The sequence below is a fragment of the Gracilinanus agilis genome, chromosome 2 (genome assembly GCF_016433145.1).
Source record: "Gracilinanus agilis isolate LMUSP501 chromosome 2, AgileGrace, whole genome shotgun sequence".
Classification (NCBI taxonomy): domain Eukaryota; kingdom Metazoa; phylum Chordata; class Mammalia; order Didelphimorphia; family Didelphidae; genus Gracilinanus; species Gracilinanus agilis.
Genome location: NC_058131.1, coordinates 314985333 through 315011326, shown reverse-complemented (window position 1 = coordinate 315011326; position 25994 = coordinate 314985333). Strand labels below are relative to the sequence as shown.

Here is a 25994-nt window from a genome sequence, read left to right as displayed (position 1 = left end):
AGTATCATTCCTTTGTGCCAAATTCGTGATCTGTTTCTTATTTTCCACTTTTTTCCCAGGTGTCCTCTAATATATTCTCATAACAAGATTCCTTCTGGTTTTGTCTTCATTGGATCCCCACCCAAATGTTCTCTACTATGCTACCCTTTCAGTTCCTGGATGTCTTTCAGTGGATGCTTCTATGGCATAAAATGTCATGGGTTGAAAACTCCATTAAAGATATTCTCAGTTTGTAAAAACAGACTCAAATGTCAACAGTATGAGATAGGCTAACCCCAGCAGGTCTCTTAATCCAGAACTAGTTCAGCTCTGGACTCTGTCCCGAGTCTTTACTCTGGGGAAATGCTGTTGTTGGCCAGAGCTTGAAAACGGTGGATCTCAGTCAGCAGTGTGCTGGTGAATGTTTAATGAGCAGATCTCTGGGAGCAAAAAAGTACATGCAACATGCTTTTAAGTTTAATCTGCATTATTAATATTTTCTCCATCACTTTCTTAAGTCTAGAAACTAAGCAAAAAGATCAAATCAAGCCCTGATTTGTAGTGTTTGTTGATTTCCAAGGTGTATATTTTCATGCTGAAAATTTAACAGTCATCTCTCAAGAGGCAGTATGAATTGTCTCTAGTGCATTCCTGGTCTTAGTGATTTAGTTCTGGCCATTTGGTGTGCATGTGCTTGTTGACACATGTATCTACATACAAGTACATTCCTATGCATATGATGTGAACTACACCTACATACATAATCAGTTTTATTGTGCTTAGGGCCAGTCTGTTGCCTTTCTATGAACACAAACATTTAGAGACATTTGTGAAAATACGCCAGTCTCAGCCTCTTGCTGTCTATAGAAGTAACCATCATAGGATCTTAGACCTAGAGATGGAAGGGACACCTGAGGACCAACCCTTTCCTTTTACAGATGAGCAAACGGAATCTTTCCATTGTACTAGAATCCATATTAGACACAGGTTAGATTAATGGCATATTCTAACTCCAAAGCCAGTAGGCCTGGCTTTGGCTTTAGCAAATGAATTTTTTCTTTAGTTACTCAAAGCCCAGAAGGGCATTCATACCTGTGCCAATGTTTCTTTCTTCATTTCATGTAATTGCCCTTAATTCTGTTCTGCCCTGGCTTCATTTTATTTTGTTTTATTTATTTTCTTCACCTGTTTATCCATTTGTTAGTTTATTTATCCATTAATTAATCAATCAATCTATCCATTTATTTATTTCAAGATTGTATCTCCCTAGCTCAATTAAGCTGGAAGTGCAGTGGGCTCTCATGGACCTGACCCCACTGCTGATCAGTACAGAAGCTTTGCCCTGCTCTATTTCTGCCTTCAGTCAGTTCTCTCCTCCTTTGGCAGTTTAGGGGTCCCCCTATTCATAGGGCTTACTATTTCTATTTTTGCCTTAGTGTAGATACCCAAGCCACCTTGGCACTGCTTTAACTTAGACCCCAAGAAATCCACCAATGCCAGCTTATTTCCATTAGCTAGGATTACACTTATGTGCCATTTTGCCCAGCTACCTGCCTGGCTTTAATTACTGATTCTTGGCTTAGTAGGTGACTATAACAGGACATCTAACCTTTCTGAGTCTCAGTTTATCCATCTGCAAAATGAGAGGCCTAGATTAAGTGATGTGAAAGATTTTTTGGCTCTGATGGTCTTTTGAATAGAACCCTCTGTCTTAGTCCAGATGTATCTGGAAGATGGATAGATAACTATAATGCTGACATTCTGTACTTGAGCAATTGGTTTTTTTTAAACCTCAGTATAATTCTTTAAAATTATTCATGATATAACTCATCTAATTTGATCCAGCCTATTTTCTGGCCTGCTGAGATTGTTTGGATCCTGACTTTGACATATTAGCTATTCTTCCCTGCTTTGTGCCTTCTGCAAATTTGCTGAGCTTGACTCCTCTACTTTTATCCAAATCATTGATTTTTCTTAAAGTTCATACCTTATTCCCCAGTTAACTTTCACCGTACATATTTTGGCTTCCTTGTGAAAGGTTGAAGAAAAACCCCAATGATCTTTTATCTATTGTTCCTATTCCTTTTTTTTTTTTGAGGGCAAGGAAGGAAGGGACATGTGGGAGAATGTCTCCTTTGTGGTTTTCTATATCAACTCCTTATTTTGCTTCCTGCCTGAATTCCAAGGATAGGCAGGAAGAGCAGTTTCTGCCAGGTCTTGTCTGTGGGCTTGGGCCAGCTAATCCATCTTAGGGCCAGCCACTTGGAAGAATGAAGAGCTCTTGGCAGAACTGAAAGTCTTATTCCTCAATCTAGCAGAGCATTGATTATTTTCCTCTCTGATGATGTACACAGCCCCAGCCTGTGTCCAGAGATGGGGGAAATAATGACAAAAACAATGAAAAGTATTTCTGAGACGACTTTATTCTATTCTTAAGTCCCCTGGGCTATTCCATCTGTATGGTGCAGTGCATTAGAAACAGCACTGGAATTGGACTTAAAAAGATCTGGGTTCAAATCTCTGAGCCTCAGTTTTTTCAGCTATAAAGTTGGGGCAACAATACTTGTATTACCTATTTCACAGGGTTGTTATGAGGAAAGTGTTGGGTAAACCTTAAAGCATTATATAGATGTGAGTTATTACACATCTCTAGAGTGGAGAGAATAATACTTATATACATGTACTATCTACATTAGACCACATCGATCAGGTTGTTATGTGACAGAGAGTGCATTGAAGTCAGGAGACAGATTTATCCTGCCAGCTCAACTATATGACTTTGAAGCAAGTTCCTTAATCTCGTTGAGCCTCTGTTTCTTCCTCTGGAAAGTAAGGGGGTTGAACTAGATGATTTCAAAGGTCCTTCTCAGTTCTGGCAGAATATGATTCTATGAAATAAATGCTTTCTAGCATGCATTATATAAAAGCAGGAAATTAAGTGTGGCAGGGTAGGCCTGGAGTCAGGAAGACCTGAGTTTAAATTCCACCTCAGACTTGACCAGCTACATGACCTTAAGCAAGTCGCTTAACCTCTATTTGTCTCAGTTTCTTCATTTGTAAAATGATAATAATGTCTACTCCCAGGTTGTGGTGAGGATCAAATGAGATAATATTTGTAAAGCACTTTGCAAACCTTAAAGCACTATGTAAATGCTGTAATAATAATAAATAAGTAATTATTAATATGATCATTCTCTGGAATTTCCGGTCATTATCAATATGGGACTGTAGGATGTTGCAGATGGAGATCAATGCAGTTTTTTTGTAGAGGCATGGTGGTATCTTGGAGTCAAAATATCTGGCTCTCAGTCCCATTTGTGCTATTTACTAGTTTATGTGAATTTAGATGAGTCTCTGAGTCCCTTCTCTGCTTTGTGAGCAGTCACTCCTTCTTCTCTGAGTCTTAGTTTATTCACCTGTAAAGTGAGACGGTAAGCTTTGTACTCCTAACTTTGACTGGTTATTGTAAGGAAGACACATTAGCCACAGCAAGCTCCAATTTAAAGCTATGTGATAGCTTTTGTATCCTGGAGACCTGGGTCTGTGCTCCTCAAATCATTGCTATTGGATTCGCTGCTTTGTCCTGCCTATATTCCTGGACTCTTGGATCCTGGTGGCTTGGGCTCCTAGGCCAGACAGGAGACTCCACTCCCTCCAACTAGAACGAAAATGAACAAGTGAAAGGGCCAAAAATTGAGACATGTTTTGGGGGACTGCATAGCCTAAGGCTAGGGGAAAGAGTTGACTCTTAGGCCCTCTTCCCTTACTGTATGGTATGAGTGCTGAGTTGTTTTAAAGATGCCAGCAGTTCTGGCTCCATAGCCAATGGAAAAAGGCTGCTATTAGGTCAACATGGTGTGTCCACATATTCTCTGTTCCTTTTCTCTCATGAAAGTTCATCCCCCAGTGTCTTCTGTGGGGATGACAGCATGTTAGGTGGTCTAGAAATTCACTGAATCCTCATTTAAGAACACTAAAAGTGTTCTTAAAATATTAAGAGCTCACATTTCCCTGGTGATTTAAGGTTGACAAAATTCTTTTCTCTCAACGATCTGGTCAGTAGACACCAGACGTATTATTATCCTTATGTTACAGATGAGGAAAGTGAGACTGAGAGATAGTGACTGAGCTGAGGTCAGAAAGCCAGTAAATGCCAGAGCCAGTCCAGCTTTCACCTGTGCTACCTCAGTGGGAACGAATGCTCACCTTATTCAGGACTCAGAGTCAGAGATTTTGGCTCTGGGACTCGTTATATCTTCATGTCTCCATGTGAGGTCAGGTTTTACAAAGGTATCGAAACTGCTTGATTCAAATGCCTCTGACCTTACCAAATGCTTTTCTTTAGATTAATCTTACATGATTATCCTCAAATTCCTTTCTATTCCCTGGACTATCATTGTCCAGAGCTATCCATGTCAACACTTCTCATGCCCCTTCGCCCCTTTCAGACATGATTCATCATAGAAGTCCTCATTTCTTCTTCTCTCCATCCCTTCTCTCTCTCCCCTGGTTCTGAAACTTTAATGATTGTAGGTTGTTTCCTCTGTCCTTAGCAAGATGCTGCAGGGCACTTTAGATTCCTCCAAGAACCTTGGGCTTGATTCCTGGATGCTCCCACACTCCATCACATGTAGCTGTGTTCATAATCCTCCGAAGAATGACATTTTCTATAGTACTTTGGCATCTGATAGCAGGAATAAGCAATGGCTGTTCAGCAGTACGTGTATAACTCAGAAGATGAAGGAAAATGTAGGTAGGAGCTCTACCCTAGGTGGCCAGTGATGAGTTCCTGCTCAATAAAGCTTTCTGTTGGCATTCAGTCATAATAACATTAGTAATAGCTCATCTTTATACAACTTTGTAATAATCATAATAGCTGACATCTAGATAGCATTTAAAGTTTGCCAAGCACTTTACTTACATTAACTCATTTGAACCAAATAGCAACTCCTTGAGGTAGGTTCCCTTGTTATTATCTCTATTTTACAGATTAGGAAACTAAGTCTCATAGAGGTTAAGGCGTTTATTCATAGTCATACCTCGAGAGTGAGTGTCAAAGGCAGGCTTGGAACACAGGTCTTCCTGATTCCCAGAACACTAGCCACTAGTCTATGCAGTCTCTGTGGATGTGCATGATGCCTCGGATCACAGAGGGGTTTGCTAACCTGCCTCTTTTTTGTTACAGAGCCAGATTACTCTCATGGATATTCCAGTATTCAAAGCTATACAGCCAGAGGTATGTTGTTCTTCATGCTAATAGAATAACATTTATATGTTCTGAGGGTTTTGCGGGGAAACTTTGCTTTGGGCTAACTCAATATTGTTGACCAAAGGCCTCACAGACTTCAAAGACCTATGATTTTATCAGTGTGAGTAAGCTAACCTGTATTTCTTGCACATGTGAATAGATGATCTTTACGAATTACTCTGTATGTATTTTGTATGTGGCTGTAGATGTATATACATGATGGCTCCCCCAACTAGATTGTAAAGCTCTTGGAGAGCAGGAATTACATACTTTTGTCTTTATATTCCCAGCACCTGGCCTAGTGCCTTATATGCAGTACCATAGATTTTTTTTAGTCCACATTTCAAAACCTTTCCTTGAAAATGTACTTCCAGATCATAGAGACAGTATGTACCATAGGTTTCAAATAACTTTTGTTTATTTGTTTTGTTTGTTGATTAATTGATTATGTTCGAAAAAAATCAAACCTCTGGTGACTGAACCTTTCCACACTTGGCTGGGCCTCAGACAATGAACACAACATTTTATTTTTGAGCCTATGCTTAAATCCATCTTGCTCTAATCTCTTAGAACTTTTACCTTGAGTCGTTGAGAGCTCAGAATCCCTCTTTGCCACAAGGAGGTATTAGAAGAAGAGATCAGTGAAAGATTTCTCATAATGGTCGTATAGTCTTCCCTGACATCTCCATGAATGACATGTTGTTAGCTTAAGTCTGGTCAAGGGAGGCCAGGCATTGGCACACTTAATTGGGGCCCAGAAGGCATGCTAAGCTCCACAGGGAGGAGAACTCTTGTCGGGGTTCTCACCTTTCTGGGACTGGAAATCTGCTAGAAATAGCACAAGAGGAGTCTAGAATAACTGGGAGTATGTAGCCAGGCACGTGCAGATTGCCACCTCTTTTCCACTGTTTTACTTATTAAAAGCATTTCTCATTCTTTATTAGTAGATGTAATCATTATAATTATAGGACATGTTTTGGAAGAACTTTTCTCCCAAAGGAAAACGTTTTTTCATAGTGCATCTCAAGTATCAAGATTTGCTTTGGTACTACTTTTGGAACTTTTTGTCTCGCCCGTTATTAGTTTCCTAAATACATACGTGGTAAATTTGATGCTTCATCAGATATAAAGGTTCTCTAAAGAAATAACATAATAACATGCATTCTCTTCTGAGTCTCTCAAAAATTCCTAGAAATGCATGTACAGTTCTAGATTTGAATTAATGAAATCAACTACACAAATACAAGAGGAGCAGGTGGTGAAGCTAGTTTGTGTGTGTGTGTGTGTTATGTAGTAAAAGATCTTAGGATGTAAGTAGACCCAAAAGTAGTGAGTCAATGTGGGAAATGGCAGCCAGAAGAGCTAATATGATCTCATACTACATTAAGAGAAGCATTAAAGTCCAGAATCCAGGAAGCTTTAGTCCTGCTGCCCTAGGCTCTGATTAGATCATATTTATAATACTGTGTTTAGCTCTGCCTTCCGTATTCTCAAAAAGACATTAATCGCTTAGACTGTGTCCAGAATAGGTTGGGGAAAGTACAGTCATGCCAGATGAGGATAGGATATTTATCCTGAAAAAGCAGAAGTCTTAGGAGGGGAACATGACTGTTTTCCTCTGAATAGCTGATGGGAGATTGTGGGAAAGATAATAGAACTAGAACTAGAATGAATCTTAGCCTCTCGTCCAGCTCCTTCATTTTACAACTGGGGAAACTGAGACCTAGAAACCTGACTGCACTTGCACAATGTTCTATAGATCCTCATTCCTTTTACCCATTGTGTTGTGTTGCCCTCAATTCAATTAAGTTCAATAAGCATTTTTAATGGGTACTTAGAATATATAAGAGGGATTAGGTTTATTTTTCGTGGTTCAAAATAAACAATCAGAAGTCCCAGAGAGATAGATTAGTTGTCTAGCAACAGAATGGACACTGTGAGGTAGTGAGTTCACTGTCCCTGGAAGTCTTCCAGCAAAATCTGGTTGAGCTAACACTAATGAGTGTTGGAGATGATGTAGTATAGGTTCTGGCTCACAAAAGGATAGGACAACATAGGCTCCGAAGTCCTTTCTAGCTCTGAGGTTCTGTGACTGGGTTTTTATGTCATGTATAGGAATTGAAAACAAATGATCATTGAGTTTAGGGTCTTTTTTATAGCCTAATGACTCAAACTAGCTGGAAAGATAGGCTTATATTTTAACATAGTGCCAGACCAAGTTTTGGCTTTCTGCTAATTAATAATTTATTTGTTATTCAGAAGAATCAGCTTGAAACAGTAGAAAGAGCACTGAAACTGAAATCAGAGGCCTGCATTCAAATCTCATCTCCATGGCTTATGACCTGCTTGACTTAGGGGAAGTCACCTAATGTAGCTGGACTTTAATTTCCTTGTCTATAAAATGAATAGTTAGACTCACTGACCTCTAAGATCCCTTCTTGTTCTAAATGTATGATTCCATATAGCAACCTCCTACAACCAATTACAGCCTGAGACATCAATTTCCTGTTATCATTTTTTAAATTATCATTAATGCACATTTATACACCACTTTAAGGATTACAAGTCATTTTTCTCCACAAATGATCCCATGAGGTAGGTCATTCAGGGGTTATTATCCCTACTTTATGCATTAGAAAACCTATACAAAGAGATTAAGGGGTAATTTGACTAGAAATTAGCTAGTCTGACCTCCCATGGTTGATCCTCAGAGTTAGAAATGTAACATCCAGTTATTCTTAGGCTAGTGTCTGTGGGGAAGATTTATTTGTTTTTATGGTCCAAATCCATAGTAATTCTGCATTTCAAAGTGTAGTTATCAAATGGCTTGTTCTTATGCCCATGGTGAGAGAGCAAAACTCTCTAGTAGTGGGCCAGAAGCAGATATCCTAACCTTGGTCTAGGGAAGGTCCCTTTCTCCTATGTTGTTCCCATTGTGCTTTAATGCCCAAAACAAAGGGTCACCAAGCAACATAAGAACAGGATTAGCCACAGATGTTTAGGAGAAATTATATTAAATCTGGCAACTGTATCCTTTAAAAGAATAAAAATTCATTCACAGTTAAACAGAAGTAAGGCAGGGATGGGATAAGTTTATTTGTTTCAGCCCTCCTGCTATTCGAATGAGTAGCCAATTTGTCTATTTAGAAGTCATCTAAACAGAGCCTTTAAGAGAGGAATTGCAGAGGAGGCAAACACTGGCTGTTGCCATAGGATTTCGCCTCCCTTTTCTCCTTTCTTCATCCTTTTCCAGAGTCATCCAAACTCAGTCTATTCATGAAAAACCTATTTTCTTTCTTCTGAGCTTTAGTTTTCCATTAGTTTCTTTTCTCCCCAAACTGAGGAGAACTGCAGATCACAGGGTTTTTGTAGCCAACCTATCCCTTGGCCAGAGATTATCATGGAAGACCTCTCATAGGTCATCCAGTCTGTAGAATCCTTTTTACAATATCTCCAGCATTTTATCATCCATCTTTTTAATGCTGAGTGCTTGTTTGACCCAGTTCACATGCCTTGGTGGGTAGTGTCCAGGCTGTTGCCTTTTCTGGTGGTTAACCAGCAGTTCTTCTCTTAAAAGCATAAAAGAGAAGGGAAGTACCTTCTAGGGAGTTCTCTCTTCATGGAGCTACTGAAGCTACAGGATATGATAGTAGACAGATCCTGCCAGGACACAGCTGGACACATCTGTAACAGTGACCCAAGATACAACTAAAGAGATAGAATTGCAAGAACAACTTAAATAGTCCCCACCACCATTAGTTTATCTGGGCAATCCACTGGGTTTTAGTGCTGAGTGCTTAGTAGACTCAATACATTTGTTGTTGACTTGGCTTATGTTTACCAATTGATACACAGTAGAATCTTATCCAGTTGTTAAGGATATTGTAGTGGAGCTCCAGTTTTTATATGGATTGGACTAATTGGAAAGTCCAGAGAAGACTCACCTCTGCAACCTGGGCAAATAACTTTACAGAGGGGTCCTCAATTTCCTTTCCCCTTCTGTAAAAGAGGGCTTCAGACTATATAATAATCTCTCAAGTTCCTTCAAGCTCTAAATCCCATCATCCTGTTGGTACAGTCATATGTCCCTTCTAAGCCTCAACTTTTTCCTCAACTGTTCACTGAAGGTGATGGATTTGATAATTGTAAGATCATAGATTTATATCTAGAAGGCATCTCAGAGACCATCTGGTACAGAGGTTCTTCACCTTTTTTTTTTTTTAACCCTTGTACTTCGGTGTATTGTCTCATAGGTGGAAGATTGGTAAGGGTGGGCAATGGGGGTCAAGTGACTTGCCCAGGGTCACACAGCTGGGTAGTGGCTGAGGCCGGGTTTGAACCTAGGACCTCCTGTCTCTAGGCCTGACTCTCACTCCACTGAGCTACCCAGCTGCCCTGTTCTTCACCTTTTTTGTTGTATCATGGACCCCTTTTGACAGTCTGATGTTGCCGGTGAAGTCTTATTTTTCTTAATTTAAAAAATGTTTTAAAATGCATAAAATAGGATTACAAAGGAAACTAGTTATGTTGAAATAGTTATAAATATATTAAAATAAAACAGGTTCATGGACACTGTTAAGAATCCCTGATCTAGTCTAACTTTCTCATTTTATAGATGGGGAAACTTATCTTGAAAGATTAGGTGACAAAGGTACACAGGTAATATATGGAAGAGCTAGGATTTGAACTGAGGTCCTCTAACTCCAAATCCAGTGCCCTTTCCTCTGCTCCATTCTTTCTTCCCTCCAAAAAAACCCAACTGCATTTGGCATAAATTATAAGGTCCCTTCGAGCCCTAAAAACCTATAAATCTAGAATAAGTATGGTCCCTTCCAGCTTTCATTTTTTATGCTTTGATGTTTAAAACCTCTTTCTTCAATTCCTCCCTCAAAAGAATACCAGACTTCCTTTCTTGACTCCCCCAATTCCACTTATGACACTATCACCACTAGTCCTAAACTGAGATTTCTCAGACATGGTTCCTCCTAGGGCTACTATTTGTTCCCTTCCTGCACATGTCTTCTCTACTCCCTTACCCTAGCACCACAGTGAGCTTTATCAGTTATTTCCTACCAGCACATTAAGGAAGGCATGTTCTATAGCATGGGAGGGCTATGACCCCAGAAAGGAAGCACAACTGAGGATGGTTAATGGACTATATTTTTAAAGCAGGGTTCCTGGGATGTGATTTTGATGGAGTGAGAATTGCTGAGAAGGTCTGTTTTTCTGCTCAGCCACGTTCCTGCCAGCAGCTAGGGTTCAGCTGGTCAGCACCATCCTTTAAAGATGAAAATTTATGATGCTCCTCATTACCTGAGAATGGAAATGTGGTCTGACATGATGGTGGCTCAGTTTGACATGCCGGGGGCCTGCCCAGATTTCAAGAGCCATAAGAACAAAAACACAAGACTTGGAGGAAGCCATGCAGACGATGAGTTCAGGGTTGGCGGAGAGTAAGGAAAATGCAAGTATGCAAACACCACACTGTAGCTGCCCAATTCCCTGGTGATTAAAACAAGTGACTAATTTTATCGGGACTTGGCGGGTTAACACAGATACAGAGGCAGTATAATTGCTCACAGCTGTGTTGAATTTCCACGTTGTTGTGTGAAATTCCTGATGGCATAGGCTCTGCAGAGCTTTGGTCACTACTAGCATAGCAGGGTCTTTTACTTCATGTGAAGAATGGACTAGAAGGGAGCAAGGAGCAAAGAAGGCCTGTTAGGAGATTGCAATAAGCCAGGCAGATGAAAATGAGGGTCTATAATAAGATGGAGGTACTTGGAAATAAAGTAAGAGAGGTCATGGAGAATGATATTAACTCTTATTTCTGTAGTGATTTAAGGCCTGCAAAGTAATTTCTCATAACAAATGTGTGAAGTAGGTGGCATTAGCATCATCATCCCCATTTTATGGAAGAGAGAACTGAGGCTGAGAGGTTTGGAGGGACTTACTTCAGCTCATAAAGCTAGTAGTTTTTAGGACTTGAACCTAAGTCATCTAACTCCAAGTCATGTATTCTTTCCATGCCAATGAGCTGCTCAAATATTTCTTAGCTATTAGAGAGTTGTGTGATGACTTCATTCTAATAAAGTTCAGAAGAAACTTAATAGTAAAATCTTTTGGGGGAGTATTAGGGAGGGGGCAAGACTTGTCCAGTTTGGTATCATATCTTTCCTTTTCCCTGGAACATTCCATCAAATAAACTCACAATTACATAGAATTCCCAGGGCATGGAACTAAATCCTTCACGTTTCAGAGCTGAGTTTAAAATGTCAGAAATGTTTGTGTCATTAGTGGTGAGGTTGTTGAATCACTTCAGGACAAAACCATTCTTACAACAGGCTCAAAGTCAGAAAGCAGTGTCTGCTCTCTCTTTGGTGAGAGATTCATCAGCACACAGCACTCAACAACATACTGACCTCCATGGCTTCTGTAGCCAAACTTCTCAAGTCTACAAAGAGAGAACCTGGTGATTTCAGACACCCCTGGTGCTTGGCATTCTCAGAGAGGGAAGTGGCAGGGAAGCCAGTGTTCAAAAGATGGAGGAAGACTGAAATTTAAAGTAAGTCTTGGATACTTACTAGCTGTGTGACCCTTAATGTCACCTTAACACTCTGTTTGCCTTACTCGTCTGGAGAAGGAAATGGCAAACCCCTCTTGTATCTTTGCCAAGAAAATCCCATGGACTTATAAGAAAGAATGCCATCTATCCACATTGAGAGAAACACAAAGGAAAAACATATGACTTATTACTTATCATTTGTTTATATAGGTATATGATTTGGAGTTTTGTCTTTAAAAGATTGCTCCATAGCAAAAATGTACAATATGGGAATAGGTATCAAGTGATAATATTTGTACAACCCAGTGGAATTGCTTATCAGCTCTGGGAGAGGGACGGGAAAGAAAATAAATTATGTAAACATGGAAAAATATTAAAAATAAATAAAAAATTTAAAAAAGAGAAAGAAAACCCCATGGATGGGGTATGATCCACAGGATCAGGAAGAGTTAGATATGACCGAACAACTGAACATAACAACTATATGCTTTGCACATAGTAGGTGCTTAAAGTATGTTTGTTGAATTGAAAATTCAGTTGTGTCTACATAGTAGATATACAGTAAATATTTACTGATTCAAATTCACTAAATATTTATTAAGCACTACTGAATACAAGAGATTTGTATTAGGCACTGAGGTTGATATAAAAGGTAGCTGAGACATAGTCCTTTTTCTCATGGAGTTTACAGCTTGTGAGGGGATATGGTAAATATTTGGATGACTTTAATATGTAATAAAAGCCCTAGAGAGTACATGTTACTGTGTAGCTTTTGGGCCTATGTGAGATTGAAGGGAAAGAATCATCAGGAAAGTCTCATGTGAGAGATGGCATTTGAGTTGAACATTAAAGGATGTAGATGTACAGAGAGAAGAAAGCAATTCTAAACACAGAGAAAAATGTATGTATAGAGAATGGTAAGTAGTTCAGTTATCTGAGATGGAGTCTTTATAGAGGAAGAAAAAGCTGAAAAGATGGGGAGGGAGAAGATTTTGAATAGCAGGTAACAAAGTTTGACTTTCATTCAGAAGGTGATAGAGAGCTACTAGAGATTTTTGAAAGAGAAGAGACATCATCAGATCTGTGTACAAGAAAAACTAAATTGGCATTATGTGAAGGAATAATTGCAAGGGGAAGAGAGGAAAACCTTCTACCACCGATTCACCCATTGATAAGACCATATCTCTTCCTGATGTTGAACCATTTGGTGGTACTATGTATTTAGGTGTTGAGAGCTTTCTTTTCTGGGTCTTCAGACCTAAAAATCATTTTATAATTATAACTGTCTGTTAGCTAAGGAGGCCAAAGAATATGAAGAAGAACTGGTTAGAAAAAAGGAGAAGAACCAAGAGATAATGGAATTGTTGAGGCAAAGAGAGTATCCAGGTGGAGAGAATGGTTGACATTGTTAAAAAAAAGGCCAATTGCTGATATCTTGATAGCTATTTTTTAGCTTTTATCACCTTCCACTACATGCAGAATGAAACCCCATGCTACCCCTTTGGATCTCCTGCACTTATGGTAAAGGGAACAATAGTAAGAGAGCCCTCCCTAATAAATCTAGAGGTCTGTGCACCATTCTGTGAACAACATATTAGGAAGGATGGTGACAAACTGGAGTGTTTCCAGCAGAGTATGGACCAGAATGTACAAAGGGATTGAAACCATTAATGAGGATATTTTGAAGGAACTGAATGTACTTATCCTGGAAGAGGGAAGATGAGGGAGCACCATGATCATTGTTTTGAAAGGCTTTCACATGGAAGTGGGACTAGATAAATTTTAATTGACCCTGAAGGGCAGAAATAGGAGTAATAGAGGGATGTTTCAGAGAGGGAGATGCAAGGAAAAAGGTTCTTACAATGACAGCTGTTCAAAAGTGGAATGAGTAACCTCAGACACTTCTTAGCTATGTGATCCTGGACAAGTTACTTAACCTCCATTTCTGAGCCCTTACTGCCTTTCTGCCTTGAAACCAATATACGGTATTAATCTTAAGGTGGAAGGTAAGAGTTTAAAAAAAAGTGGAATGAGTTTTTATAGGTAGTAGTGGGGTCCGAGTCATTCAAAGTCTCCAAGTATAGACTAGGTGACTATTTGTCAAGGATATTGTGTAGAAGGAAATCTTCTTTAATGGGGGTTAAATGTTATAACCCAAAGACGCCGTCCAGCTCTGAGTCTTGTTTTTTTTTTTTTTTTAAACTTTACCTTCTGTCTTAATCAATACTATGTATCGGTTCCAAGGCAGAAGAGCAGTAGGGCCTAGGCAAAGGGGTTAAGTACGGGCTAGACAAAGGGTCACACAGCTAAGAAAGTATCTGAGACCATATTTGAACCCAGAATCTTCTGTCTCTGAGCCCGGCTCTCAATCCACTGAGCTGCCTAGCTGCCCCCAAGAGTCTGTTTCAAATGTGTTTACTCCATATACCATTTTTCAGATTGGTCATTTCACAATTAAATTGTATTCAGATCATTACTCAACCTTCTCTTAACATTAAAAACCAAAAAAACAAACCACCTCACAGTAACATCATTTGGACCTTCTGACTCAAAACAGCTCAACTCTTCCCATTCAGCTTACATCAGCTCTGGCACTACTCCCTTGTCCAGAAATATATGTCTTAATTTATCAAAATGTTCCTGTGGCACTTGCTGCCCTCTATAACGTCCTTTTGCTGAACATCGTGTTTATACAGAACCAATTAATGACACTGGGGTGATGTTGGGTGGGGGTAGGGGAAGGTCCTGTAAGGACAGGAAGTATTCCTTCTGAATGGGAATTGCCCCATCTGTCCCTGAACCCTGCCAGACTCTGCAGGACAGGCAGGCAAGGAGAGGATCTAGGCTTGGAGGAAAAGACTTAGTTGAAATAATGTTTGGCTCAAAAACAAGAGTTTTCCAAAAGCTTCTGAGGAATTTCTATTTTAATCCTTCATTATAGCTCTGACCCAGGAATGGACAGTTGGCCATTGTTTCCATGTTTTGGGTGTTTAGCTTAGGCTGAGGAGTTTTTAAAAAATGGAAATTTTCACTGTCATTTTATGTAGGTAATGCTTACCACGCTAATGCCCTGTTCTTTGGCTTCCAATTCCTACAATAGGAGGACTAATATGTCCCAGGAAACTTTGTTCTGGACTACCTTCGAGGTCTCCACACAGTCAGGCATACCATTCAGCAAGCTAGAGAACAAAATGCTGAAACTGACTCCAGAAATCTTCTCCATCCTGGTTTTTGGAACTTAGAAATGTAATGTGACACCATGATCAGGACCTCTGGAGCTGGAGTATCTTGGATTTGAAACCTGTTTCTGGCATTAATTTAATATGTGATGATAGGCATACCATTTATGGCAGCTGGGAGGTGCAGTGGATAGAGTGCCAGCCCTGGAATCAGGAAGACTTGAATTTAAAGCCATTCTTAGATGATACTTACTCACTGTGTGACCCTGGGCAAGTTACTTAATCTTCGTTTGCCTCAGTTTCTTCAACTGTAAAATGGAAAGAATAATAGTACCTATCTCTTAGTGTTGTTATGAAAATCAAATGAGATTGTGAAGCATTTAGCACAGTGCCTGGCACCTTGTAGGTACTAGAAAATTTCTGCTATTATTATGATGGTGCTGATGTTATGAACCTTGATTATCATCATCTACAAAATGGGAATGATTATTGTCCTACTTGTCTCATAATGAGAGAGTGGGGCTGTGTGTTGTGAAAACCAAATGAGATAATATGTGTAATCTTAATATATTATACTAGTGCTAAAAAGTTATTTGGCACGCTTTCAAAGGAATGATTTGGCTTAAGGGAAGCAATTGTCTGTGCCCTAGGCAATGCTGATACAGCAGAGAGAGGGAAGGAGGGGGAACACATTGCTCCCAAGAAAAAATATTATTGTAGGCAGGGAAATGGAGCAGGACAAACTGACCTTTCCCTGGTGCCTGGTAATTCTTCTTTGTGTTGTGCTCCCTCTCCCTGGCCCCGGGGTGACTTCTCCCCTTTTACATAGACTCTTGCCCAGAATTTATTTTTGCATCTTCTGTTTCACTTTTGGATTTGGTTATTTTGTGAACAACACTTTGACTATATGCAGCATTCCATTGATTGTCTTATGTCACAATTGAACACTGGTGCTTAAACTCCTATTATCTTTAGGGTCAAATACAAACCTCTCCACGAGGCATTTAAAGCCCTTCACAACCTGGCTCCCACTTCCTTTTCCAGCCTTTCTCCCCATTCTCTCTAAGAATCACGACTTCCCTTTAAAATTCAGCTTAAGGGCAATCTTCTACATGAAGATTTTTTTTTCATATCATGAAGATTTTTCTAATCATTCTAGCTACCACTGACCCCTAGGCCCCAATTGCTGTTTATTTTAGTATTTGTTTTGAGTCTAATTATATATGTATATGTTTTCTCTCTTGATAGAATGGACTCTTCATGAGGGCAGAGACTGTTTAATTTTATGCCTTTTATGTTTTCATTGCCACATACAGTGTGGCATGTGTAAGACATAGAAAATGCTTGATAAATGTTGGTTGATTGATGATAACTGGACCATAACCTTTCTTCTTGGTAAGAGTTTCTTCCTCAGGATCTTTTAGTTAACCCCTGATCACGAACACCCCTTTACTCCTTTCCATTCCCTGTAAGTGTTCTGGTTGATAGGGGTTTGAAAGTAACTCATATATTGAGTTTATTTTAGGATCATTTTTTCTTTTAGAACCTGCATGATCTTTTAGATATCATCATGTCCAAACCCACTTTTTTATAGATAAGAAGAAAGGAAAAGAGATTTACTTAAGGATATGTAGTTAGAAAGTAGCAAAGCTAGGAATTCCATCTCCAAATTTAGCATGCTCTGCTTTGCAATGTTCTTTCAGGGCTCAACATTTAAAATCTTCTCTAAGGGATTCGATTCAAAAATTAAAGGTGTCATACCTATCTTAGTTGTACAGTGTGGTGTGTTCAGTGCAGTTCTCACTTGAATTTCTGCAGCCAATTTCTGTTCTCTAAGACTCTGATGATACCCCTACAGGCTCACCTTGTTCAAAAGATACCCCACACGTTGGAGTTAAGGAAATTTCACAAAGTAAGCCATTTTCTCTGAGCCTCAGTTTCCACCTCTATAAAATGAGGGGTTGGGTCTTCATGACCTCTAACACCCCTTCCAGTTCTAATATTCTGTGTTGCCTTATGGTTCTGATATTGTCAAGTCCTCTGCCCCTTTGACCTTTTGTATAGATGCTCTGTAACTCTGCTGACATTGCAGGCATTCCCGAGAGCAGAGATCAGTTCTGGATGCTTCACAGACCTTGTTTATCTCTGATTCTCCCAAGAATCTAAGTGCTTGGCCCTGAGAGAAGCAGAGAAAATATTGCCTGCAGGAATTAATTTGTGAAGAAAATGTTAGTTTCAGTGACATCATTAAAATTTTTAGTATCTTCCTAGGCAAATACCTGTTTTATTTGTCTTTGTTTAAAGAATTATAACAAGAGAAAGAGCAATAAATAACAACTGACATTTTCTAGAGTTCATTAGGAGTTACAAAATATTCTCTTAGCAACAACTAAGTAGCATAATTATTATTATCCTTATTTTATTGAGAAGGAAATGGAGATGGGGTGGGAGGAGTGATGGAGCCCAGTTCATCAGTGTCAGAGCTGAGACTCAAACCCAGTTTTCTGGGGCAAAGAGCAGGGTACTTTTCACTCTTTTTGCTTTTGACCGCAGTTTTCCTGGACTTCTCAGTCATGGAAAATGGGAATTCTCAAGGAATTGTCTTAATGTAGCTTGAATGAGATTTGGTAGTACAGATATGGGTGAGAGGAGTAGGTGGAGGAGTATACCTGGGGAATTGGTCAGGAAAAAGGACTTTTGGCCTGCAGACAGGTTCCCTCAGGAGGAGATTCCTCATTTAGTTGGGCAGGGAGGTTACTCTGGGTTTATACCACTTTACAAACTTGGGAAAATGTCTAGGGGAGAGAGTATATCAGGAACCCAGGATTGCTTGTGCAGACTCAGTATATGGGGCCAGGTAGGTGTCCCCAGGATATACTCTGATTTTGGGATGAGTCTATGATGGTGAGTGTTGTTATATTCAAACTCTGAGAATTGTTAGTCTTACCTTGATTGACAGGTGAAGACAGTTGGAAACTTCGGAATGTTCCCAGAGGCCGTGAGGACAGGGAAACGGTGGTTGGCCTGAGAGTATAAATACCCCTAACAGCCATCTGGGAGGGGTCTTTGGTCTTTGGGCCTTTTGATTTGGTCCTTGGCCTTTGACCATTGATCTTTGATCTTGGGTCCTGGAGCATTGATCTGTGGATCCCTGACTGTGGGTCATTGGTTCTCCCTGAATTTCCCTAGATCTTTAGGCATTTGAATAATCATTAGCTATTTAGGTATCTGGGCCCAGGTGGTGAACGGGAGGAAGGGAGGTGAAGAAGAAGAGGGAAGTAAGGGTGGATATTTCCTGAAGGCTATCAAAACTGACATATCACAAACTGATAATAAGGAAGCTGAGAGAAATCACAATATCTGTACCAACTGAGCAGATTGCCCTCTCTGGTTTGGCAGTGGCCAAGATGAACCAGAGGAGTATGAAAACAATAGCTCCAGCTTTATTGGAACAACAGCCTACAGTCCTGACGGATTATTGATCATAGATATTAGTGTGACAGGGTCTCCTATCTCCAATCCATTCCTGATTATTCCTTTCCCTATTTAAGATCAATAGATAAAGTTTCTTAAGTACCTTCCTGAGTGGTCATTATATTAAAACCCTTGGGGAGGAAGCAACGCAGTCAGATGAAAACATGATCCAAGGCTAATTAGAGCCCAATATTAATAATTAATCCAACGCCAGGTGGGACCTGAAAGGGTTACCCATCCACCAGACCATTAAGGGTCCTGCCTGGGCACTGGACATCTCTGCAGTTCTCAGGATGCTTAGTCATATGGTGCATATGATGCACTCGTTTGGTCCAAAGGAGTGTGTGTGTGTGTGTGTGTGTGTGTGTGTGTGTGTGTGTGTGTATCCCAGGTATGGCATTCATTGTCTTCTTTCATACAGACATGAATCTAGAGATAGTATGGTAAATGGGAAACAACCTAACTTGGAAGTCAGGAGATCTGATTTCTAATTTTGGTGTTGTTAACAATTTCACTGTGTGAACTTGGGCAAATTTTTCTTCTTTCACTAGACCTCCGTTTTCCTAGTGTAAAATAAGGGAATTCTACTAAACGATTCCCTAAAGTCCCTTTTAATCTTCTCTGTTTTTTTATCTCAATCAATTGAAAACCCTACTGTTAATAATTTCCCCCCTAAAGAATAATTCAGTGTTTGAAAAACAAACCAAAAAGTCAAGGATGAGAGATGTTGAGGTTATTGTGTCCCAATGACTTCTTAACCACAAAATTAAGAGAAATTTAGCCAGCTTTTTGTCTATTTTAATCTGAGACAAAAACCAAGTTACCTCCCACTGCCATTACCCTAGTTCAGCTCCTTATTTCTTCACTACTAGAATACTGTAAAAATGTTTTAATTGGCCTTTTCTTCTCTCCTCTCCCCTACTACATTTATCCCTTCTTTAATCTCTCCTGAATTTTCCCTACAGATTTCTTCTGTTCTGATAATATCACTTCCTGGCTCAGAAACCTCCAAGGATTCCCAGCAGTTACCTGCTGAACAAAATATAACTTTTGACCCTGGTATTCCAAGTACATCTTGGCTCCAGAACACTCGTCCAGCCTCATATCATACTACTCCCCTGCATGTACTCTATGTTCCTGCTAAACTGAATTATTCTCCGTTCCCTGTTCACTTCCCAATCACTCCTGTCTCTTCTTTTGCTTTTGTTACCTGCAGTTTCTGGAATGGGCTCTTTCATCCCTTCCACTCTTCCTCCCTGGTATCCATCTTTTAATATCCCACCATTCTTTTAAGGCCCAAATTCTAGTCCAGCTCCTCCATGAAGCTTTCCTAGTCTCCCCAGCTAAAAGTGATTTTTCTCTCTTCATGTGTTTCAACCTCTGAACTTTGTCTAGACCTCCCCTATCCAGTTTACCCTTCTATAATAGTTCTTTGTAAGTGTGCCCCTCTGCCCTCTAAAACATAAGCACTTTGAGAGGAAGGGCTGTGTTATTTCTCTCATTGTATTTTAACATCCCACACAATATAGAAGGCACTTAATAAATACAGAATTGAGTTAGCTGATTGTGTTCACTTGGCAAATGCCATCTTTTATTAAGCCCTCTTTTAATCCTTCTCCCTCCTGCCTTTGTATATGCACACATCTAGCTTTCATTTCTCTTATCCCATTCGATAGTCATTCATATCTATCTATCTATCTATCTATCTATCTATCTATCTATCTATCTATCTATCTATCTATCTATATCTGTAGGAAAAGTATTATAAACTTTGATTTATAGTTGATAAAACTTTGGTCCAAAGGAGTATAATGATTTACCTAAGGGAATATACCTGTTAAGTGGCAAAATCAGGCCAAGAGCCTAGGTCATCTTATTCTCACCTCCAGGGTCTTTCCTTTAGATTTACTCTGGCTCTCTGGCATTTTGTCACTCCCCCTCCCCAATAACTCCCATTTCATCAGAGTTTTAATGCTTATGTGTTGTCTTAACAATTCTGTGAGGTAGACTGAGGAAGTATTATTTTCCTCATCTCACGAGAAGGGAAAGTGAGGCTCAGGGAAATTAAGTGATAAGATCATCAGAGTTTAGGCCTGGAAGGAATCTTAGAGACAAACTAATCCATCCTCCTGATTTTCAATATGAAGAAACAGAGACCCAGAAAGGAAAAGTGACATAAGAATAAAAGACATATGGTCAATAAATATTAGCATTAGGATTCTAAATCCAGGCTTCCTGACTTCAGGACTATCCTTTCTATATTTTTTGGAGGATAGGGATGTTGAGAAATGATGACTGTTCCTCTAAGAAGGAGCAAGAAAAGTCATGCAACATAAGATGCCAGCCAATGTTCTGAGGTCTTGGATTTAGAAGAGACTTGAGTCAAAGTCCATCTTCAGGACTTATTAGTTGTATACCTCTAGGCAAATCTCTTTAGTTCTTTGACCTTTTAAAAAAATTTAGCTTTCACATCTATCAAACAGAGAGAATTTTCATTTCCTAATTCAGGTAGTGATATGATCAAGGACTATATTGTAAACTTTAAGGAACTATAGAATAGTTGCTGTTATTATTTTATGCAATTCTCATATATATGATTCATGTACCAACCTATAATGATTTTTTACTTTGCAGCAAAAGACCCTGTGTTGTGGTCTCTGCTAGGGACCAGAGCACGGATTGTGTTTCAACCCCAGTCCTTGCCCTAGAGGGTTGGGGATAAGGGCATTAGTGGGTAAAGCCCAAAGTCTGAGAGAAGTAGGTTTGGAGATGGGCTTTTTCAGCCATGGTCAAGGAGAAGAAAAGGAACCAACATCTAATAGACTCAAATTCTAAGTGAGCCAGCTCCTTCTGGGCCAAGATTTTAGACAGAATCAGAAACATATTACCTGATAAAAATGTATATGCTCCTCAGACTTCATGATTTTTGTTTGCTTTTTTTCCCCCTGAGGTTCCTAGTGAAAGTTCCTGCTGAAAAAATTCCAGGCTTGTTTCAGCTAAAACTAAAAAGAGTTTCCACTTTGGAGTCAGTAGTAGAGGGGACATGATACAGAAAGGTTAGTGTGCTACTGGGTAGAAGCAGATTATCTACTGGGTACAGTGAATGTCTTCCTGGAACTATTTGAGGTTTCTCTTTTTGGCAAAGCATTTCCCTTTTATGGGTGGGAACAAGGGAAAGAGATGGTAGCAGGGAAGCCAGAGCAGTGGCTCTGTCTTGAGAGGAAGAAGGGAAGCATGGAAGAGAGGATGAAATGTCAATAAGGCCTGGGTTTAAAGTCTACCTCAGACACTTAGAGGTTGAGTAACCCTGGGCAAGCCACTTAAAGTCTGTGACCCTTAGTTTCCTCATTTGTAAAATGAAAGGATCAGACTTGATCACTTCTAAGGCCCCTTCCAGGTCAAAGTCTCTGATTATAATTTCCCTGGTTCTTGATCCAGTTGATCACAAGGTAAGAAGCAACCAATTAATTCATCACTTTGTGATTCAGGCTCACCACATCAATGAGTTTTTATTTTGCATGTGCAGCCAAACAGGCTGGGGGTTGGGAGTAGAAGTACATTGGCCTTAAGATCAGGAGATTTAGGTAGGGGACATGAACCCTCCACACATACTCAAGAAAGCAAAAAGTAGGAAGAAAATGGTGGCGAAGGAGAATGTTCTATTTCCTTGTTTCCTAGGAGTGCTTCTTTTAATTTATTTTTTGGTGGGGGAAGCAGGGAGGGTACTTTTTATTAGTTCTTTTGCTATTGTTGGCTAGATCAGTTGAGATGGGGGTGGCATACGCACACCAGTATATTATTATCATTAGTTTAATTTCTTATTAGTGGAGAAATTCTCTAAATGCTTTTTTCAGATGACTACTGATTGCATTTAGCTTAGAGAAACTGCAGGTTCTCATGAAAGATCATAGTCACTCAAGAGAGATCTGTGTAGCAGTCCAGATTGAACTCGACTCTTTCTGGCTGCAGGCCCAGTGCTCTATCTTCTGTACCTCCTAGAAACCTTAGGTGTAAGAGACCTACACTCAAGGGAAGTGTCTTCAGACCATGGACTAGGACAAATTGTGCCCTGAAGCTATGTATTGGGCAAGAAATAGAAATAGAAACAAGTAACAACTGTGTGGTTTTTTTTACCCAAAACCCACGTTCTTAGATTCAGCTCACATTTCAGTCTGAGGCCTGCAGCTAACTAACCTTGAGAGAGACCTCAGGCCAAGGGGAGGCAGCTGTCACTGACCCTTTTCCAGTCAGTTGACAAGGACTGGGAAAAGCAGGAATCTGCTGGACCTTCAATCAGAAGCAAGCCATACTTGGGTTATTCAGACCCAAATCAGGTTCAGAAGCTGTCAGAACTCAGAGTAGAAGGGAAGCAATCAGACCTTTGCTTTACATCATGCTTCTTTGGGTACACTGAAAGTTTATAGTCCCTGCCATTCCTTCAATCCTTAAACAATATTATTCAATATCCAGAGAAATCAGCAACAGATCTCCAGAAAAAGCTACTCCAAATCTCAAAAGATCTGGACATTCCTTCTTGAAATACACTGAGACAGGCCCTAATCTAAAGTCTTAAGTTAGGAATAATACTTGAAGTCAAGAAGTATGAAGAATGAGTAAACAAAAACAACAATAGCAAGATATCCACCATAAAGATCTGTTAGAGAAATAAGAATGCTCAAGACACAAACCTAGATGAATATTACAAACCAAGTTAAGAAGAAAAAAAAGAAAAAAAAGAAAAAAGAACCTATAGTCTGGGCCCAAGATCAATTAGAATTCACAGAAGAAATGAAGGAGAGGTGTTTTTTTAATATTAAAAGGTGAATGAATTGAGATCATCAGAAGAAAGAAATGACAACTATGAAAGAAAAACTGGGAGAGAGAATTAATAGGGTAATACAAGAGGTACAAAACTGTACTCAGATTAATAGACTCCTTGAAAATGAGAATGGGCCAAATAGAAGTTAATGACTCCATGATACAATGAAAAATATTAAATTCCAAAGACTGAAAAATGGAAAAGAAAATAAATATCTTATATAAAAAACCACTTACCTGATAAATCAATGAGAGATAAATTAAGAATAATTGGATCGAACCAATTCTTCACTTTATTTCTTCCATTAATTTTTCTCTAGTATGACAAACAGGAAAATGTTTATTATATGATAATATGCCTACCACCTACATCATATTACCTGTCTTCTTGGGGAGGGGGAAGGAATAGGAGGGAGGGGAGGAAAAAGAACAAGATATTTTTGGACACAGTTAACATGAGAATTTGTTTCTCTTGGATAAGCATACTTATTATAATTTATTACATATTTAAAACAAATCATATGTATTATATTATTGTTATATAATATATTATGCTATATGAAAAAATAAAAATAAGGAAAAAAAGGATCATCAGATTAGGCAGAGCTAAGATAATAAGAGTATTAGGAAGAAGTGAAATCAAGCTCCGTCCAGCACAACTCCTTCACAATGATCTAGAAAATGCACCAGCAAGTTCTGAGTAGAATATCAAAGAAAAAAATCACACTGAGTCTATTTCCAGACCAGTTTATCATAGGAAGACCGTAAAAAAAGTCTGGGGACACAGAGGATTGGTATTTTGTCAGGACACAGTGTGCATAGCATTCCAGTGCACAAGGACTAAAAGAAAACCAAGACTGAGCTGAGAATGGTCTCAGTTCCAGGCTGCAACCCAATCTGAAACCTGTAACAATAGCAAGGTAGCAATCTCAGACACAAGGAAAGCCTGCAAACATGGTGAAGAAAATGAAGAGGAGCAGGCAATACTTGAACCTCACTTTCATTGAATTGAAAACACACATGTAATTTGCTAAGAAATACATTTCACTGAAGAAAACGGGAGGGAAAGGGGAGAAGGGAAACAGAGAGATGAGGAAGGATAGATTAAGGAGGGGACTTTTAAGAAAATTCTTACCTTCCATTTTAGAGTCAATACTCTGTATTGGTTTCAAGGCAGAAGAATAGTGGTAAGAGCTAGGCAATGGGGGTTAAGTGACTTGCCCAAGGTTATACAGGAGATTATTAGGCTTAAGCAAAACAAACTCTAATTAAGGAGGGCAGATTTCAAAGTGAGTCTTAAAATCAAAGAGTGAAAAGATAAGAACCCGTTATTGGGTTCTGGGTGATTGATGGTTAGTCTGTTGATTAGTACAGGCATGTGTGTGAGTGTGCATGTGCATGCATGCGTGTACATGTGCACACGCCCATTAGCACTTGTATGTGCATGTGGTATAGGCACTAAAGGACAATGAACTTTACCAGGAATCAATATTAACTCACATTTCCATAGTTCCTTAAAGTTTACAAACTGCTTTTTTTGCTTCAGATAAGCTTGAAAAGGTAGGCACTACAAGTTAAGTTGTATTACAGCCATTTTTCAGATGAGGAAACTGAGCCTCAGAGTAGTTAAGTGATTTTCCTGTGACCATATGGCAAATAATTAATTGCCAGAGTTAAGATTTAAACACCTTTTCCCCTCATGTTCAGCACGGTTTCCAGGTTGCTCTTTTCCCTCAATATTGAATAGAAGATTGGATTATTATTGAGAATTTATTATTATTGGAAAATTAAATGATAACAAAAGCCTGTCTTAAAAAAACAAAACAACCAACCTGTTACAGTGAATCATATCCTCAGAGTGGGGCCATAAAAGCTCTTAACCTGTCACTATACCCTGGACATGAGATGTACAGCCCACGGAGAATCAGGCTTATAGGAGGGGCCCTGGAGCCGTGCTCCACTCTCCCACCTGTGCCATTCCTTCTTCTTTATAGGGGAATGACAACAGTCTGGTTTTTGTAATGGGACCCTGAAACCTACAGTTCACAATAAAGATATATTTGTTTTTCCCTCTGTTTGACTACAGCCCATTATACAAGCCAAATTAAACATAACTGACTGATGGAATTTCCTATTAAATGAATTAAGGGAAAAATTTATCAGCAGGTATTTTAATCTGTAGATATTTTAGGTCTATTTTGATTTGCAATGAGAACAGCTTTGGCTGTAGAATTTTCATACAATCCCAATGTCTGGTTTTTACAAACAATAAAGGTCAGAGACATGAGAAGGACAGAAATGGCTAATGATGACAATGAGCCATTAACATCTCAAGTATCTAAGTGTATGTGTGTAATGAAGAAGAAAGAGTGGATTCGATGCCATGAGCCTTGTGTGGCATTGGATAAATTTCTTAACTTCTTTGAACCTCAGTTTTCTCTCTGTAAAATGGGATGGTAACACCTGTACTACCTACCTGTCTACACAGGGTAGTTGTGAGGGAAGCAGCTTAAAAGATTGTAGAAATATGATGTATTAATATTATGCAGGTCAGGATTCTGGCAGCATTAGTCCCAAATTCCATCTTCCATTCCTTGTTCTTGCTTTGTGACTAGCCCATCTTGTCTTCTTGGCATGGAATTTTCAATGATGTGCTTTTCTCCTGTTCTTTGGAGTTCTTCATTGGTTATGTGTTGCAATATGCTCATGTCCTCCATGAACTTCTCCATCG

At 39.3% G+C, this 25994-nt stretch overlaps 1 protein-coding gene across 5 annotated transcripts in view; it reads left to right on the top strand.

The window, feature by feature from the left end:
• The window catches only part of RALGPS1 (Ral GEF with PH domain and SH3 binding motif 1), a 549948-nt gene that overhangs the window by 12639 nt on the left and 511315 nt on the right, over positions 1 to 25994 (top strand). For all 5 annotated transcript variants that reach the window (XM_044664221.1, XM_044664222.1, XM_044664220.1 and 2 more), the window contains exon 3: positions 5165 to 5215. In XM_044664221.1, the coding sequence (XP_044520156.1) occupies positions 5165 to 5215 (51 nt within the window). The remainder of the gene's footprint in view (positions 1 to 5164; positions 5216 to 25994) is intronic.